The 14,965-nt window shown below is 47.9% G+C and overlaps 1 protein-coding gene across 8 annotated transcripts in view; it reads right to left on the bottom strand.

Annotated features, from left to right (window-relative positions):
* The window catches only part of ATF6 (activating transcription factor 6), a 343,638-nt gene that overhangs the window by 286,617 nt on the left and 42,056 nt on the right, over positions 1-14,965 (bottom strand). For all 8 annotated transcript variants that reach the window (XM_034778772.1, XM_034778774.1, XM_034778775.1 and 5 more), the window contains one exon: positions 6,285-6,505. In XM_034778772.1, the coding sequence (XP_034634663.1) occupies positions 6,285-6,505 (221 nt within the window). The remainder of the gene's footprint in view (positions 1-6,284; positions 6,506-14,965) is intronic.

Here is a 14,965-nt window from a genome sequence, read left to right as displayed (position 1 = left end):
CAACCTGCTCAGCACCAAGTTCAGGTCCCACTGCGGGACTGGGGGCCTAACATACAGGAAGAGATGATCCAAACCCTTAAGGAATTGGCCAGTCATGGCATGGGAGAACACCATGTGGCCCTGTACCAGCAGGTGGAAGGACGATATGGCCGCCAAGAGCACCTTGACAGACAAGAGCGCTAGGCCTTGGGCTCTTAGGTGAAGGAGGTAGTCTAAAATGAGCTGAATTGGAGCAGACACAGGTGAAATGCTGCCCATCGGGAAAACCGAGACCACTTTGCCAGGTAGGCCCAATGTGTGGAGGGCCATCTGCTTTCCAGGAGGACGCGCTGAACCCCTTTCAAGCAAGTCCTCCCGGCCTAATCATTAAGCAGCCACACCGTGAGGTGGAGTGCCGCAAGGCTGGGGTGGAGGAGGCAGCCCTGGTCCTGGGATAGCAGGTCTGGGTGGGATGGCAACAGCCACGGTGGGGTGACTGCCAGGCTCGTGAGAGTCCCGTACCAATGTTGCCTGGGCCATGCCAGGGCAATCAGGAGGACCCTGGCCCTGTCCATGTTTATCTTCTCCAAGACCTTGCTGATCAGTGGGATCGGGGGAAAGGCATAGAAAAGCTGGCCAGTCCAGGACAGGAGGAAGGCATCGGAGATGGCACCCAAACCCAACCTCCCCTCTGTCCCCGTCCCCCGAGCAGAAGCGGGAACACCAGCGGTTCTGCTGTGTCGCAAACAGGTCCACCTGGGGATCGCCCCACGTTTGGAAAATCCTGTGCACCAACTCTGGGTGTAGTGACCACTCGTGCTCAGAGGAAACGTCTCAGCTCAGGCGATCCACCCGAGAATTCCAGGCGCCCGGTAAGTGGTGGGCTTCCAGGCAAATATCGTGGGCTATGCAGAAGTCCCACAGCCTGAGGGCTTCCTGGAAGAGGGCTGAGGAACGGGCCCCACCTTGCCTGTTGATGTAGAACATCGAGGCCGTGTTGTCCGTGAGAACCCAGACAACTCTGCCCTCCAGGTGCCAGTGGAAGGCCACGTATGCCAGACGGACCGCCTGAGCTCCTTGACATTTATATGCAGGGCAAGGTCCTGCGCGGACCACAGACCTTAGGTCTGAATGTTCCCCAGATGGGCTCCCCACCCCAGGTGCCAGCGATCAACGCCTGGGGCTGCGGGAGCGGTCCCGCAGCAGGGACCTCAAGCGAGACAACTGGAACGGCGGCGATGCCCGTACTGCGAAGGGCTACGGTAGCCCCTCGGAGACAAGGACCTCCGGTGCCATCTGTCCTGGTCTCAACGGGGCACGCTCTCCTCGCGAGGTCTACGGTCCCTGGAGGTGGAGTGGTGCCTGGAACTCCTACCAGTCGGTACTCGGCCCCAGACAACCTGGTGGGGGTCGACAGGGACCGGTGCAGACTGCACACGGGGCGGTTGCTGAGCGGGGAATGGTGTCGGGAACCTTCCCTAAACTGTAAACAGTACCGTCCAGGCAGCGACTGCGGGATCCGAGCGGTGGCTTCCCTCTGGATCGGGGAGCCAACAGCAGTGGTGCCCCTGGTACTGGCAGAGACATAGTGTTTCGGACCACTTACGGGGCCTCCGGCGCAGAGGGCACCCAAACGTCTGGGAAGGTCAGTTCAGAGTGGGCCGGGCTACTCTGCTCAACTTGAGTCAGAGGCCGGGAGGCCGATGGGGACTGAGAGCTGCCCAACACGGGTCTAGTCTCTCCCCGGGTCTTGCTCCAATGTCTTTTTTGTCTTTTTGAGTGTCCCATGGGCAGGGAGTGGTGCCAGCTGGTGGAAGGCACGCTGCGCACCAATGCCGCAGTGCTTGGTGCCGACCTGGAGCAGCGCAACGGTGTCAAGGCGAGGGCCGACTCCATCAAAATGTCTCGGAGCCAAATGTCACGGTCCTTCTTGGTCTGAGGTTTGAAGGTTCTGAAAATCTTGCAGCAATTGCTGAGATGGGTTTCCCCCAGACAGTGTAAACAGTCCACGTGCAGATCACTCAGGGGCATCGGCCGCTCGCAAGTGTCACATGACTTAAAGCCCGACCCAGGCACACTAAACTAACTCTAAACTAAACTACAGGCAAGTCGCATTTTAGGCGCATTTAACATGCGTGAATTCAGCTTTGCGCGGTCGGCAAAAAAGGGGGAAAAAAAAAGAAAAACAACAATATAAAAACTGCATCTGTAGTGCGGGCGATTCTGCCCGCCATTGAACTCAATGAGTGTTTCACTATACGCGGTTTTCGCTTTACACACTAACCGCGGAACGGAACCCCCGCGTAAGATGAGACTTGCCTGTACTTCAAACTACAGGTACTACTAACTAGGAACTAACAGAGTCCAAGAGGAAAGCTACCGCAAAGCTGGAGCAGACCAGTTCCGATGCACCTTCACTGGTAGCAAGAAGGAATCGAGAGTTGGAGGATCGCGCAGTGCCCCTTATACTGCGCCATAGCGGCGCCACTCCATGGGTCACTAGGGCACTCCCCTATGGGTACTGCTAGGGGAAAAACTTCCGGCACCGGTGCACGTGGTGAGCACGCACACCTATTGTGGAATACACATGAGCAATCACTCAAAGAACTACTGACTCTGGCCACTAGGCCGCGCTGCCCCTAATGCAAGGGCCACTGGAACTGACTCTGGCCGCTTTCTGCCTAGAGCAATGGTCACCAACTGGGCTGCTTCGTCCTGCCCCCATCTCTGTTGAGAGGGTCCAGAAAGTGAAAACTCCCTCCCACGCAACCTTGGAAGGTTCTTCAGTCACCTGACAACCAGAGCCCCTTGGGAAGCTCATTGAGGACCCTAATATCCCTATCTCATTAGGAGACTCCAGGGCAAGTCCTAGGAGACTCCTGGCCCAGGTACCAGTTGGCCCTAGTTGGCATCCCAATAGCCACTGCCCATGCCTTTTTGGGGTCCCCAGCACAGCCTCAGTAGATTTGTCATCCCCTCAGTCTCTCAATAAGCCAAAATAGCCAAGGAAATAACAAGACTTAGACTCATAGACTTTAAGGCCCAAAGGGGACCATCATGATCATCTTGTCTGACCTGCACATCGCAGGCCACCGAACCTCACCCACCCACTCCTGTAATAGACCCCTAACCTCTGGCTTAGTTACTGAAGTCCTCAAATCATGGATTAAAGGCTTCAAGTTACAGAGAATCCGCCATTTACACTAGTTTAAACCTGCAAGTGACCCGTGCCCCATGCTGCAGAGAAAGGCGAAACCCCCCCAGGTCTCCGCCATATGTGGATTCGGGAAGGAATTTTCCCCTGGGTCAGATTGGCAATCAGTTAGACCCTGAGCATGTGGGCAAAACCCATCAGGTTGGGATCACATGCTTGTGGGTGATGCTCGACAAAACACCTCAGGTATGAGGGGGTGAGTTCCCAATCAACCTCCCAAAACTGACATGGGTCAACACAACCTCCGAGACATACTGCAAGAATCAATAAGGGTTTGCAAAATGCCTTGAAATCCTTGGCTGAAAGGAGCTGAAGACATGAAGCTTACCCTGACATCTTTCAAAAGTTACATTACACATCCCAAATTGTATGTTCTGTGCAACATAAATACACAGAGGCCAGTCTGTCCAACAAAATTCACTCTAAGAAAACGTTTTCCCATATACTGTTGTTTCTAGCATACTTTGTAAATGTTTATTTTGTGCATGAAAGCATGCACTCCTTGCACTTTCATTCATCATTGCAAGCTCTGAAAAAGTCAGCAATGCTTAACATAACTTAAACAAAATAACTTTGTTTTGTTATGTGCCATTAATCATTCTGCAAAGCACTCCAATTCAAGCAGGTCACTACTTTTCTGATCTTTGTTAATTTACAAGAGGATTCCAAGTTATTTCCTTGCTACAAATGTTTTAAACTTCAGAAGACCATCTATATCATCCAAAGATGTAACAGCCAGATCACTGCTGCCACTTTTGGGATCTTTTCAGGAACAGTATCTGCTGAACAACAGAAGCCACCTAACAAGAATACCTGGCTAAATTTGCCTCCTGCTAAGGCTCATTTGTAGCTAATTCTAAAAACACTGCAGGTCCTGCACTATATTTAAGCTTGGCAGGATTTGATTTAAATGCATTGATGTCAGTAAATATTAATTTCAGCTGACACACTGAAATCAACAAAATACATATCTATTGGGCAGTCGGTGGAAGTGCAGCCTCCCCCACGCACTCCCTGCAGCCACAGCCCCGCTCCCTCACTCACCAGCCAGGAATGCAATAGCCATCCTCAGGCCGGAGCTGTTTAGTAGCAGAGTGGCCTCAACCGCAGCCGGGGGCTCGTCCTTGCAGCCCTGATTGCCGGCGTGTGCTCCACCAGACCAGGACCGCAGACTCCCCTGAACATTGTGTTCCAGTGTCTTGGGCACATCAGTCATAAAGGGAGCCCCTGAAGTCTCTTTGCCAGCACCACAGCTAACCCTAACCTCAACCCTTCCCATCTTCCTTCTTAATTTCCCGCAGCTATAAAAATAAAAATAGTTAAAAATTAAAAAATAAACACATACATTAATCAACAAAACTGCAAAAAATAAAAACAGAATTCTGCCAGCCTAACTATATTTCCTGTTCTCACATGATCCTCTTGTGGAAAAGGATAGATTGCTACCTGACAGCTTTTTAAACCCAAGGGTGAACTTCTAAACGTTGGGATTAGATACTATCCTAACAGCTTAAGCCTCCAAGATCAGGCTAGAAACCAGACTCTTTTGCTTCCATGAGAGCATTTTTATTCTGTGAATTATAGTACTGCCTAGAGGCCCCAACCCACATCAAGACCCTGCTGAACTACTCCGCATGTACACACAGTGAGAGCCCCTAAAGAGCTAACAGTCTAAGTAGACAAGACAGACAAAGGCAAAACCCCCTCAAGTCTTACCTCTGTCATGACATCCAGCCTGCTGATCAAGGTTAGAGAAGTGACAAGCTGTGTCTATTCTTTCTCCTTTCCTTTTCCTACTCCCTTCCTCCTATCCTCTAACCACAATGAAATAAATACATCACTGTCCACATAACGCTGGGCCAATTCTTCACCCCCCGCATTTGCTTGTATGTTGTATCCCCATCTTCTACCCTTTGTCTGTTTGTCTGAAGGGATCATATCTCTGCTGTGTTTGTACATCACCCAGCCCAACTAGTACTATTATAATACAAATATTTAGTAAGAGTAAAAGGTGGAAGGAGAGGATAATATACTTTCCTATTTTGCAACTGGAGGACTGAGGAACAAAGAGGTTAAGTGTCTTGCCCAGGGTTACCCAATTAGCTCAAATCTCCCAAATCCCAGTCCAGTGCCCTAACTTCAGGGGCAGCCCTCCTTATCTGTGGTATGTGGGCACTTCCAGTCCCAGGCCAAGAATACACAGAAATAAATACTATCACTAAAATATTCATCCGAATACTTCAGAACTTTCTATAATAGCATGGGTTTGGTCCTAGAGATGGGTGAAGGCCCACAAATGCGAGGCTGGGTTGTCTTAAATTCAATGATTTACCCACTCATTGATTTACCAATGATAGACATACACACACATATACACAGAAAGCATAGACTAGTGCAGCGGTTCTCAAACTTCATTGCACCGCGACCCCCTTCTGACAACAAAAATTACTACATGACTCCAGGAGAAGGGACCGAAGCCTGAGCCCACCCGAGCCCTGCCGCCCCAGGCAGCGGGTGGGGTGGGGCGTGGCTCAAAGCCAAAGTCTGAGCCACACTGTCCTGGGGGTGGGTCAAAGCCGAAGCCCAAGTGCTTCAGCTCCAGACAGGGGGCCTGTAACATTAGCCTTGCCGCCCAGGGCTGAAGCCCTTGGGCTTCGGCCCCAGGCAGTGGGGCTTGGGCTTTGACTTTGGCCCTGAGCCCCAGAAATCTAACGCCAGCCCAGGTGACCCCATTAAAATGGGGTCGTGACCCACTTTGGGGTCCTGACCCACAGTTTGAGAACCACTGTATTGTCTTAAAAAAAATAAAAGGTATCCAGCAATCTCACACACCCTCTTTCCTGGTTAGACATTAGGAAAATATTTCTTCCTGGGTAGTTAGACAATGGAACTGTTTGCCAAGTGAGGCTTCTGAGCCCCAGACACCAGCGATGTGAAAGCACCCATCATTTCAGAGCTCCAGCCAGCAGAACCAAGACGCCTTCTTCCTAAGGCTGCACAGCCCACAAGCACTCCCACACCATGTGCCAGCAGCTGAGGGGACAGGGGGTTTCAAACCTAACTTAACTACCATAAAACAGCTGGAACTTACATCCATGCATGTAGTTTGCGTAGTGGCTTGGAGGAGGGGTTTAGCCAGCGCTATTTTTCCACTCACTGAACTGCTTCCTGTAGCTGGTGCCAGTACATTCACAGTGGGATTGGACAGCTGCGTGGTCCCTCCAGTGACAGCAATGACCGGCTGGGATGCAGGATGAACTCCAGGAGTCTGGAGCTGCACCATAGTGGATTGAGAAAGCACCAATGGCTGACCTAGAATGGAGATAGAAAAACCATGGTCACTGAGTGTTCAGTGGGGGATGGGGAATATGTTCTTATACTATCAATTTGTGGAGGGTGGTTTTGATGTGAGGGTAGGGGGGCTTCACTCCCAAAACCACTTGGCACTGCTCCCTTTGGATTCAGTTCTTAAGCATCAATATACTCTCAAACAAAACAAGTCTGCAGGGTTCTATATTTATTCCCTCAATTTCATATCAGTTTATAAACCAAAACACAGCTCTTCCATCTGCCACACCACAAACTTAATCTGGGATCAGATAATCCATCTAGACTTTTTCTGACTCTTACACCATAACTGGTAATCAGATTTTGCACTGAGAATTTAGCTGGCAGTTTTGCTAATTATACACAAAGCAGACTAGAGTTCAGATCACTCTCCCAGAACTGTGCTGGCTCCTCAGGGCTCACAAGAGTAAACACCTGTTGGTGTCACAACAAGTGTGACAGCCTTAAGGAGGCTGTGATCCCTAAGCCTTTTAGCACCATCAACCCTTAACCAGGGGGCGGGGCTACTCAGGGACACCAGGGCTTTAAAAACCCCGCTTCTAAGTGACCAAAGGAGCTAGAGACCAGGAGCGGCTAACAGGGGAGTTTTGCGAGGGAGTTTTTTACAGGGACTAGAACTCAACTTTCTTTAAACTTAAAAGCCAAAAACACCCCCTTGATATAAACAAAACAACAACAGAGGAACCAGCTGCAGGAGTAAAAAGAGAATGCAGGCAGAAGTTCAGCAACAGAGTGGGGGCTACCCAGTTGATTGCACCCAATGCACCATGTATGATTACCTGCCCTATGGGCAGGTGGCATGTGTGTGCTTTCGGTGCAAGGAGCTCCTGGCCCTCAGAGACCATGTACGGGCTTTGGAGACCAGAGTGGCTGAACTGGAGGAGCTGAGGGAGACAGAGAGGTACATAGATGAGACTTTCCTGGACACAGTAGAATGGTCCCACCCCCGGTCTGACAGCCTCTGTGCTGTTGAGGAGGATGAAAGTCCCAGGGAAGGAGAGCATCTAACTAGAGCAGAGGGAAACAATCCCATAGTTGGGACCCTCCTTCCAGATGATGTTGTGGTATCCTCTCGCACTGAGGATCTCTCTCCGGGGGAGGGAACTCCAGCTATTAGAAAGAGACAGGTAGTAATGGGCGATTCAATCATTAGAAACATAGACAGCTGGGTTTGCGATGACCGGGAGAACCGCATGGTGACTTGCCTGCCTGGTGCGAAGGTTGCGGATCTCTCAAGACATTTAGATAGACTTACGTGTAGTGCTGGGGAGCAGCTGGTGGTCATGGTACATGTAGGTACCAATGACATAGGGAAGGATAGGAGAGAGGTCCTGGAGGCCAAATTTCAACTGCTAGGTAAGAGACTGAAGTCCAGGACTTCCATGGTAGCATTTTCTGAGATGCTCCCAGTTCCACACGCAGGGCCAGTTAGTCAGGCAGAACTGCAGAGTCTCAATGTGTGGATGAGACAATGGTGTAGGGAGGAGGAGTTTAGATTTATTAGGAACTGAGGAAACTTTTGGGAAAGAGGGAGCCTATACAGGAAGGATGGGCTCCACCTAAACCAAAATGGAACCAGATTGCTGGCATTTAACATTAAAAAGGTCGTAGAGCAGTTTTAAACTAAGGGCTGGGGGAAAGCCGACAGGTGCGGAGTAGCACATGGTTCGGACATCCCTTAGGGGAAGATCTATTAATAGAGAATCTCTATGTCCTAGTAAGGACGAGAGGATAGAAAATGGTAAAATACAGGCAGGGTCTGATCAGAAACAGTCAAATAAAAAAGAGTCCCATTCAATTACATCGTGTAATGGCAGACAGCCAAAAGGAGACAAGTTTTTAAAGTGCTTATATACCAATGCTAGAAGTCTAAATAATAAAATGGGTGAACTAGAATGCCTCATATTAAATGAGGATATTGATATAATAGGCATCACAGAAACGTGGTGGAATGAGGCTAATCAATGGGATACAGTAATACCAGGGTACAAAATATATCATAAGGACAGGGACAGGACAGGTCGTGCTGGTGAGGGAGTGGCATAATATGTGAAAGAAGGCATAGAATCAAATGTAGTAAAAATCGTAAATGAATCAAACTGTACCATAGAATCTCTATGGATAGAAATTCCATGCTCTAATAATAAGAATATAGCAGTAGGGATATATTACCAACTACCTGACTAGTGGTGATAGTGACTGTGAAATGCTCAGGGAGATTAGAGAGGCTATTAAAATAAAAAACTCTATAATAATAATGGGGGATTTCAATTATCCCCAAATTTACTGGGTTCGTCACTTCAGGACGGGATGCAGAGATAAAGTTTCTTGACAGCTTAAATCACTGCTTCTGGGAGCAGCTGGTCCTGGAACCCACCAGAGGAGAGGCAATTCTTGATTTAGTCCTAAGTGGAGCACAGGATCTGGTCCAAGGGTGAATATAGATTTATTGCTTGGTAATAGTGACCATAATATAATTAAATTTAATATCCCTGTGGCAGAAAAAACACCACAGCGGCCCAACACTGTAGCATTTAATTTCAGAAAGGGGAACTACACAAAAATGAGGCAGATACTTAAACAGAAATTAAAGGGTACAGTGCCAGAAGTGAAATCTCTGCAAGCTGCGTGGAAACTTTTTAAAGACATCATAATAGAGGCTCAACTTAAATGTATATCCCAAATTAAAAAATGTAGTAAGAGAACCAAAAAAGAGCCACCGTGGCTAAACTACAAAGTAAAAGAAGCAGTGAGAGGCAAAAAGGCATCTTTTCAAAAGTGGAAGTTAAATCCTAGTGAAGAAAATAGAAAGGAGCATAAACACTGGCAAATGAACTGTAAAAATACAATTAGGAAGGCCAAAAAAGAATTTGAGGAACAGTTAGCCAAACACTCAAAAAGTAATAGCAAATTTTTTTTAAGTACATCAGAAGCAAGAAGCCTGCTAAACAACCAGTGGGCCCACTGGACGGTTGAGGTGCTAAAGGAGCATTCAAGGATGATAAGGCCATTGCGGAGAAACTAAATGAATTCTTTGTATCAGTCTTCATGGCTGAGGATGTGAAGGAGATTCCCAAACCTGAGCCATTCTTTTTAGGTGACAGATATGAGGAACTGTCCCAAGTTGAGGTATCATTAGAGGAGGTTTTGGAACAAATTGATAAATTAAATAGCAATAAGTCACCAGGACCAGACGGAACTCAAATGTGAAATTGCAGAAATACTAACTGTAGTCTGTAACCTATCATTTAAACCAGCTTCTGTACCAGATGACTGGAAGATAGCTAATGTGATGCCAATTTTTAAAAAGGATTCCAGAGGTGATCCCGGCAATTACAGGCCTGTAAGCCTGACTTCAGTACTGGGCAAATTGGTTGAAACTAATAAAGAGCAGAATTGTCAGACATATAGATTAACATAATTTGTTGAGGAAGAGTCAACATGGTTTTAGTAAAGGGAAATCATGCCTCACCAATCTACTAAAATTCTTTGAGAGAGTCAACAAGCATGTGGACCAAGGGGATCCAGCAGACATAGTGCACTTAGATTTTCAGAAAGCCTTTGACAAGGTTCCTCACCAAAGGCTCTTATGCAAAGTAAGCTGCCATGGGATAAGAGGGAAGGTGCTCTCATGGATTGGCAACTGGTTAAAAGACAGGAAACAAAGGGTAGGAATAAATGGTCAGTTTTCAGAATGGAGAGAGGTAAATAGTGATGTCATAGAATCATAGAATGTCAGGGTTGGAAGGCCCCCTCAAGGATTGAACTCATAACCCTGGGTTTAGCAGGCCAATGCTCAAACCACTGAGCTATCCTTCCCTCCCCCGCCCAGGGATCTGTTCTGGGACCAGTCCTATTCAACATGTTCATAAATGAGCTAGAAAAAGGGGTAAACAGTGAGGTGGGAAAATTTGCAGATGATACAAAATTACTTAAGATAGTTAAGACCCAGGCAGACTGCGAAGAGCTACAAAAGTATCTCTCAAAACTGGGTGACTGGGCAACAAAATGGCAGATGAAATTTAATGTTGATAAATGAAACTTGAGACCATTACTCCTTGTTTTGTCATCTGCTACCACTGAGAACAGTCTAGATCCATCCTCTTTGGAACCCCCTTTCAGGTAGTTGAAAGCAACTATCAAATCCCCCCTCATTCATCTCTTCTACAGACTAAACAAGCCCAGTTCCCTCAACCTCTCCTCATAAGTCATGTGCTCCAGCCCCCTAATCATTTTTGTTGCCCTCCACTGGACTCTTTCCAATTTTTCCACATCCTTCTTGTAGTGTGGGGCCCAAAACTGGACACTGTACTCCAGATGAGGCCTCATCAATGTCGATTCGAGGGGAATGATCACGTCCCTCAATCTGCTGGCAATGCCCCTACTTATACAGCCCAAAATGCTGTTAGCCTTCTTGGCAACAAAGTAAAGAACAGAATTGTCAGACACATAAATTAACATAATTTGTTGGGGAAGAGTCAACATGGTTTTTGTAAAGGGAAATCATGCTTCTCCAGTCTTCTAGAATTCCTTGAGGGGGTCAATAAACGTGTGTATAAGGGGAATCTAGTGGATATAGTGTACTTAGATTTTCAGAAAGCCTTTGACAAGGTCCCTCACCAAAGGCTCTTAAGCAAAATAAGCTGTCATGGGATAAGAGGGAAGGTGCTCTCATGAGTTGGTAACTGGTTAAAAGATAAGAAACAAAGGGTAGGAATAAATGGTCAATTTTCAGAATGGAGAGAGGTAAATAGTGATGTCCTCCAGGGGTCTGTATTGGGACCAGTCTTATTCAACATATTCATAACTGATCTGGAAAAGCGGGTAAGCAGTGAAGTGGCAAAATTTGCAGATGATACAAAACTACTAAAGATAGTTAATTCCCAAGCAGACTGCGAAGAGTTATAAAAGTATCTCACAAAACTGGGTGACTGGGCAACAAAATGGCAGATGAAATTTAATGCTGATAAATGCAAAGTAAAGCACAGTGGAAAACATAATCCGGACTTTACATATAAAATGATGGGGTCTAAATTAGCTGTTACAACTCAAGAAAAAGATCTTGGAGTCACTGTGGATAGTTCTCTGAAAATATCCACTCAATGTGCAGCGGCAGTCAAAAAAGCTAACAGAATGCTGAAAATAATAAAGAAAGGGATAGATAATAGGACAGAAAAATATCATATTGCCTCTATATAAATCCATGGCATGTCCACATCTTGAATACTGTGTGCAGATGTGGTCACCCCATCTCAAAAAAGATATATTGGAATTGGAAAAGGTTCAGAAAAGGGCAACAAAAATGTTTAGGGGTATGGAATGACTTCCGTCTGAGGAGAGATTAATAAGACTTGGACTTTTCAGCTTGGAAAAGAGACGGCTAAGGGGAGATATGATTGAGGTCTATAAAATCATGACTAGTGTAGAGAAAGTAGATAAGGAAGTATCAGAGGGGTAGCCGTGTTAGTCTGAATCTGTAAAAAGCAACAGAGGGTCCTGTGGCACCTTTGAGACTAACAGAAGTACTGGGAGCATAAGCTTTCGTGGGTAAGAACCTCACTTCTTCAGATGCAAGTCAGATAAGGAAGTGTTGTTTACTACTTCTCATAACACAAGAACTAGGGGTCACCAAATGAAATTAATAGGCAGCAGGTTTAAAATAAATAAAAGGGAAGTATTTGTTCACACAAAGCAGAGTCAACCTGTGGAACTCCTTGCCAGAGGATGTTGTGAAGGCCAAGACCATAACAGGGTTCAAAAAAGAACTAGATAAATTCATGGAGGATAGGTCCTTCAATGGCTATTAGCCAGGATGGGCAGGAATAGTGTCCCTAGCCCAGAGATGGGCAAACTACGGCCCGCGGGACCCTCCTGCCCAGCTCCTGAGCTCCTGGCCCGGGAGGCTAGCCCCCTCCCACGCAGCCTCAGCTCACTGCACCGCCAGCGCAATGCTGTGAGTTCTTGCTGGGCAGTGCAGCTGCAGAGCCGCGGCCTGACCCGGTGCTCTGTGCTGCGCGTTGGCATGGCTGGCTCCAGCCGGGCAGCACAGCTGCCTGTCCTGGTGCTCTGGGTGGCATGGCTGTAGCACCGCCAGCCACCAGTGCTCCAGGCAGCGCAGTAAGGGGCAGGGAGCGGGGGGTTGGATAGATGGCAGGGAAGTTTGGGGTGTTGGTCAGGGGGCAGGGGTGTGGATAGGGGTCAGGGTGGTCAGAGGGCGGGGAACGGGGGGTTGAATGGGAGCAGGGGTCTTAGGGGTCAGTCAGGAAGGAGGGGGGGTTGGATGGGGCGGTGGGGGGCAGTCAGGGGACAGGGAGTGGGAGGGTGGGTGGATGAGGCAGGGATCCCAGGGGGGGCCATCAGGGGGTGAGAAGTAGCGGGGGTCGGATGGGGGTGGGGACTGCACCACGCCTGGCTGTTTGGGGAAGCACAGCCTCCCCTAACGGGCCCTCCATACAGTTTCGAAATCCTAATGTGGACCTCAGGCCAAAAAGTTTTCCTGCCCCTGCCCTAGCCTCTGTTTGCCAGAAGCTGGGAATGAGCGACAGGGGATGGATCACTTGAGGATTACCTGTTCTGTTCATTCCCTCTGGGACACCTGGCACTGGCCACTGTCGGAAGACAGGATACTGGGCTAGATGGACCTTTGGTCTGACCCAGTATGTCTGTTCTTATGTTATGTTCTTATCATTAACTCCAAATACGACTAATGTATAGCACTTTATAAATATTAACTAGTCTATTAAATATTCTTCTCACCCCCACAATAGAGATGTTATCCCCCATAAGAGATGGAGACACCAAGGCACAGACAGATAAAGTGACTTGCCCAAGGATACCACAGAAAATCTGTTGCAAAGCCAGGAATAGAACACAGGTGCTTTAACTCTGGGGGAAAAGGCTACTTACCATTACATGTAGCTCTACCTCTGCACAGTCACACTCACGGGATTCAAGGCAACTGCACTGCAATGATCCAGAACCTAATGCCCCGTTGGGGGTTGCACAAGCATCACTTTGAGGCACCAAATGTTCAGAGGTTATATAGAGGTTGGTGCTAGCCCTAAGCACCTCAGGTCCTCTCTCCTCAGCTCCAGTCTAAGCACATGTAGGGAACTCCAAGAAGGAGGGGAGTGTGAACATGAGGAAGCATCCCTTGAAGAACTACATTTATTGGCAAACAACTTCTTCTTCTGCAGGGACTCTGCTATGTGGAGCCCCCACTCCATAATGGTAATGGGAAAGAGACACTCCTGCCTTCAGTGGGCCCTGATTAATTAAAGGGAAAGCTGAAAAAGGAGATCACCCCATCAGCCCCACAGAAAAACTAACCCTGACTTGCTGTGCCAGCCCACCTCCCATTGGAGGATGGGAATGGTGCTCCAGAGCAGGAGCTTAGCCCTGCCCATGTGGGGACAGGCCATCTAGTTGGTGGTGGGCCAACTGACTGGCACAGGGGCGGTGCTGGAAGAAGTTTGTACAAGTTTGAGCAAAGAGCACATATGGAGGGAGCAGGGCCAAATGAAGCCTGAACCCGAGCTAGGAGATGGCCCAGGGAGCAGGAGAAGTTTTCAGCCTGGCTGTGGTTGTACGAGTAGCTCAGACCTGTGAAGAAAACCCTGCTAGCACAGCAGTCAACGAAACAGGCAGCTGGAGACACAGCAAGGATGAGCATTCACCACCCTGAGCTTACACTGCACCCAAGCATCAGCTACTGCAAACGGCGGGGTGGGGGGAGAGTTGGGTGGTTAAGTGAAGAATACTCAGTTATGTAAGCACTGGGGATTCTGCAATGCTTTACTGTTAGAGTTAGGTGTTTCTTCTCCAAGGGCCACTTAATGGTCATTTTCATTAGTTGTGGTTATGCATCCACATAAAGTCATTGCTATTGTGTCTGAGAACAGGGTAAATCTTTGCCTCCTCAAGGACATGGCTTAAACTGAGCTGGTACTCAGCGGCACAGCACATTGGCACAGGCTGCAGCCTACAGATACAGGCACTTGCTAAGTAAGACGCAGGTATAAGTTAAGGCAGTAAAGCATAGAGCCTACAAGCCTCAAGGCCGTTAGTACAATAGCTTAGCTAAGCTAATCAAGGCATACGGCCCAAAAAGCATAAGCAGCTAACCAGGATAATCCTAGATCATAAGATAGCACAAGATGAAATGCTGTAATAAACAAGTATGACTGAAGTGCAGACAGGTAACCACAAGATGCCAGTTAATATCAGATTTAGATATGCTACGTTTGGAGCAGCAGCAGCAGCAGTCAGACTACAAGAATGCCATGGTAACTAATTGACATACATGCTAATAAGCTTGAGGTAAAAGGACTAGTAACCTACGGGAGAAGGACACCCCAACATTAGTAAGGGAAGGAAATACAAATAAGAAAAAGGGGCTGAAACCTCTACTGAATATGCATAGTG

Source organism: Trachemys scripta, chromosome 8, assembly GCF_013100865.1.
Source record: "Trachemys scripta elegans isolate TJP31775 chromosome 8, CAS_Tse_1.0, whole genome shotgun sequence".
Classification (NCBI taxonomy): Eukaryota; Metazoa; Chordata; order Testudines; family Emydidae; genus Trachemys; species Trachemys scripta.
The sequence above is the reverse complement of the archived record's forward strand: the minus strand, read 5'-3'. Positions and strand labels throughout refer to the sequence as shown.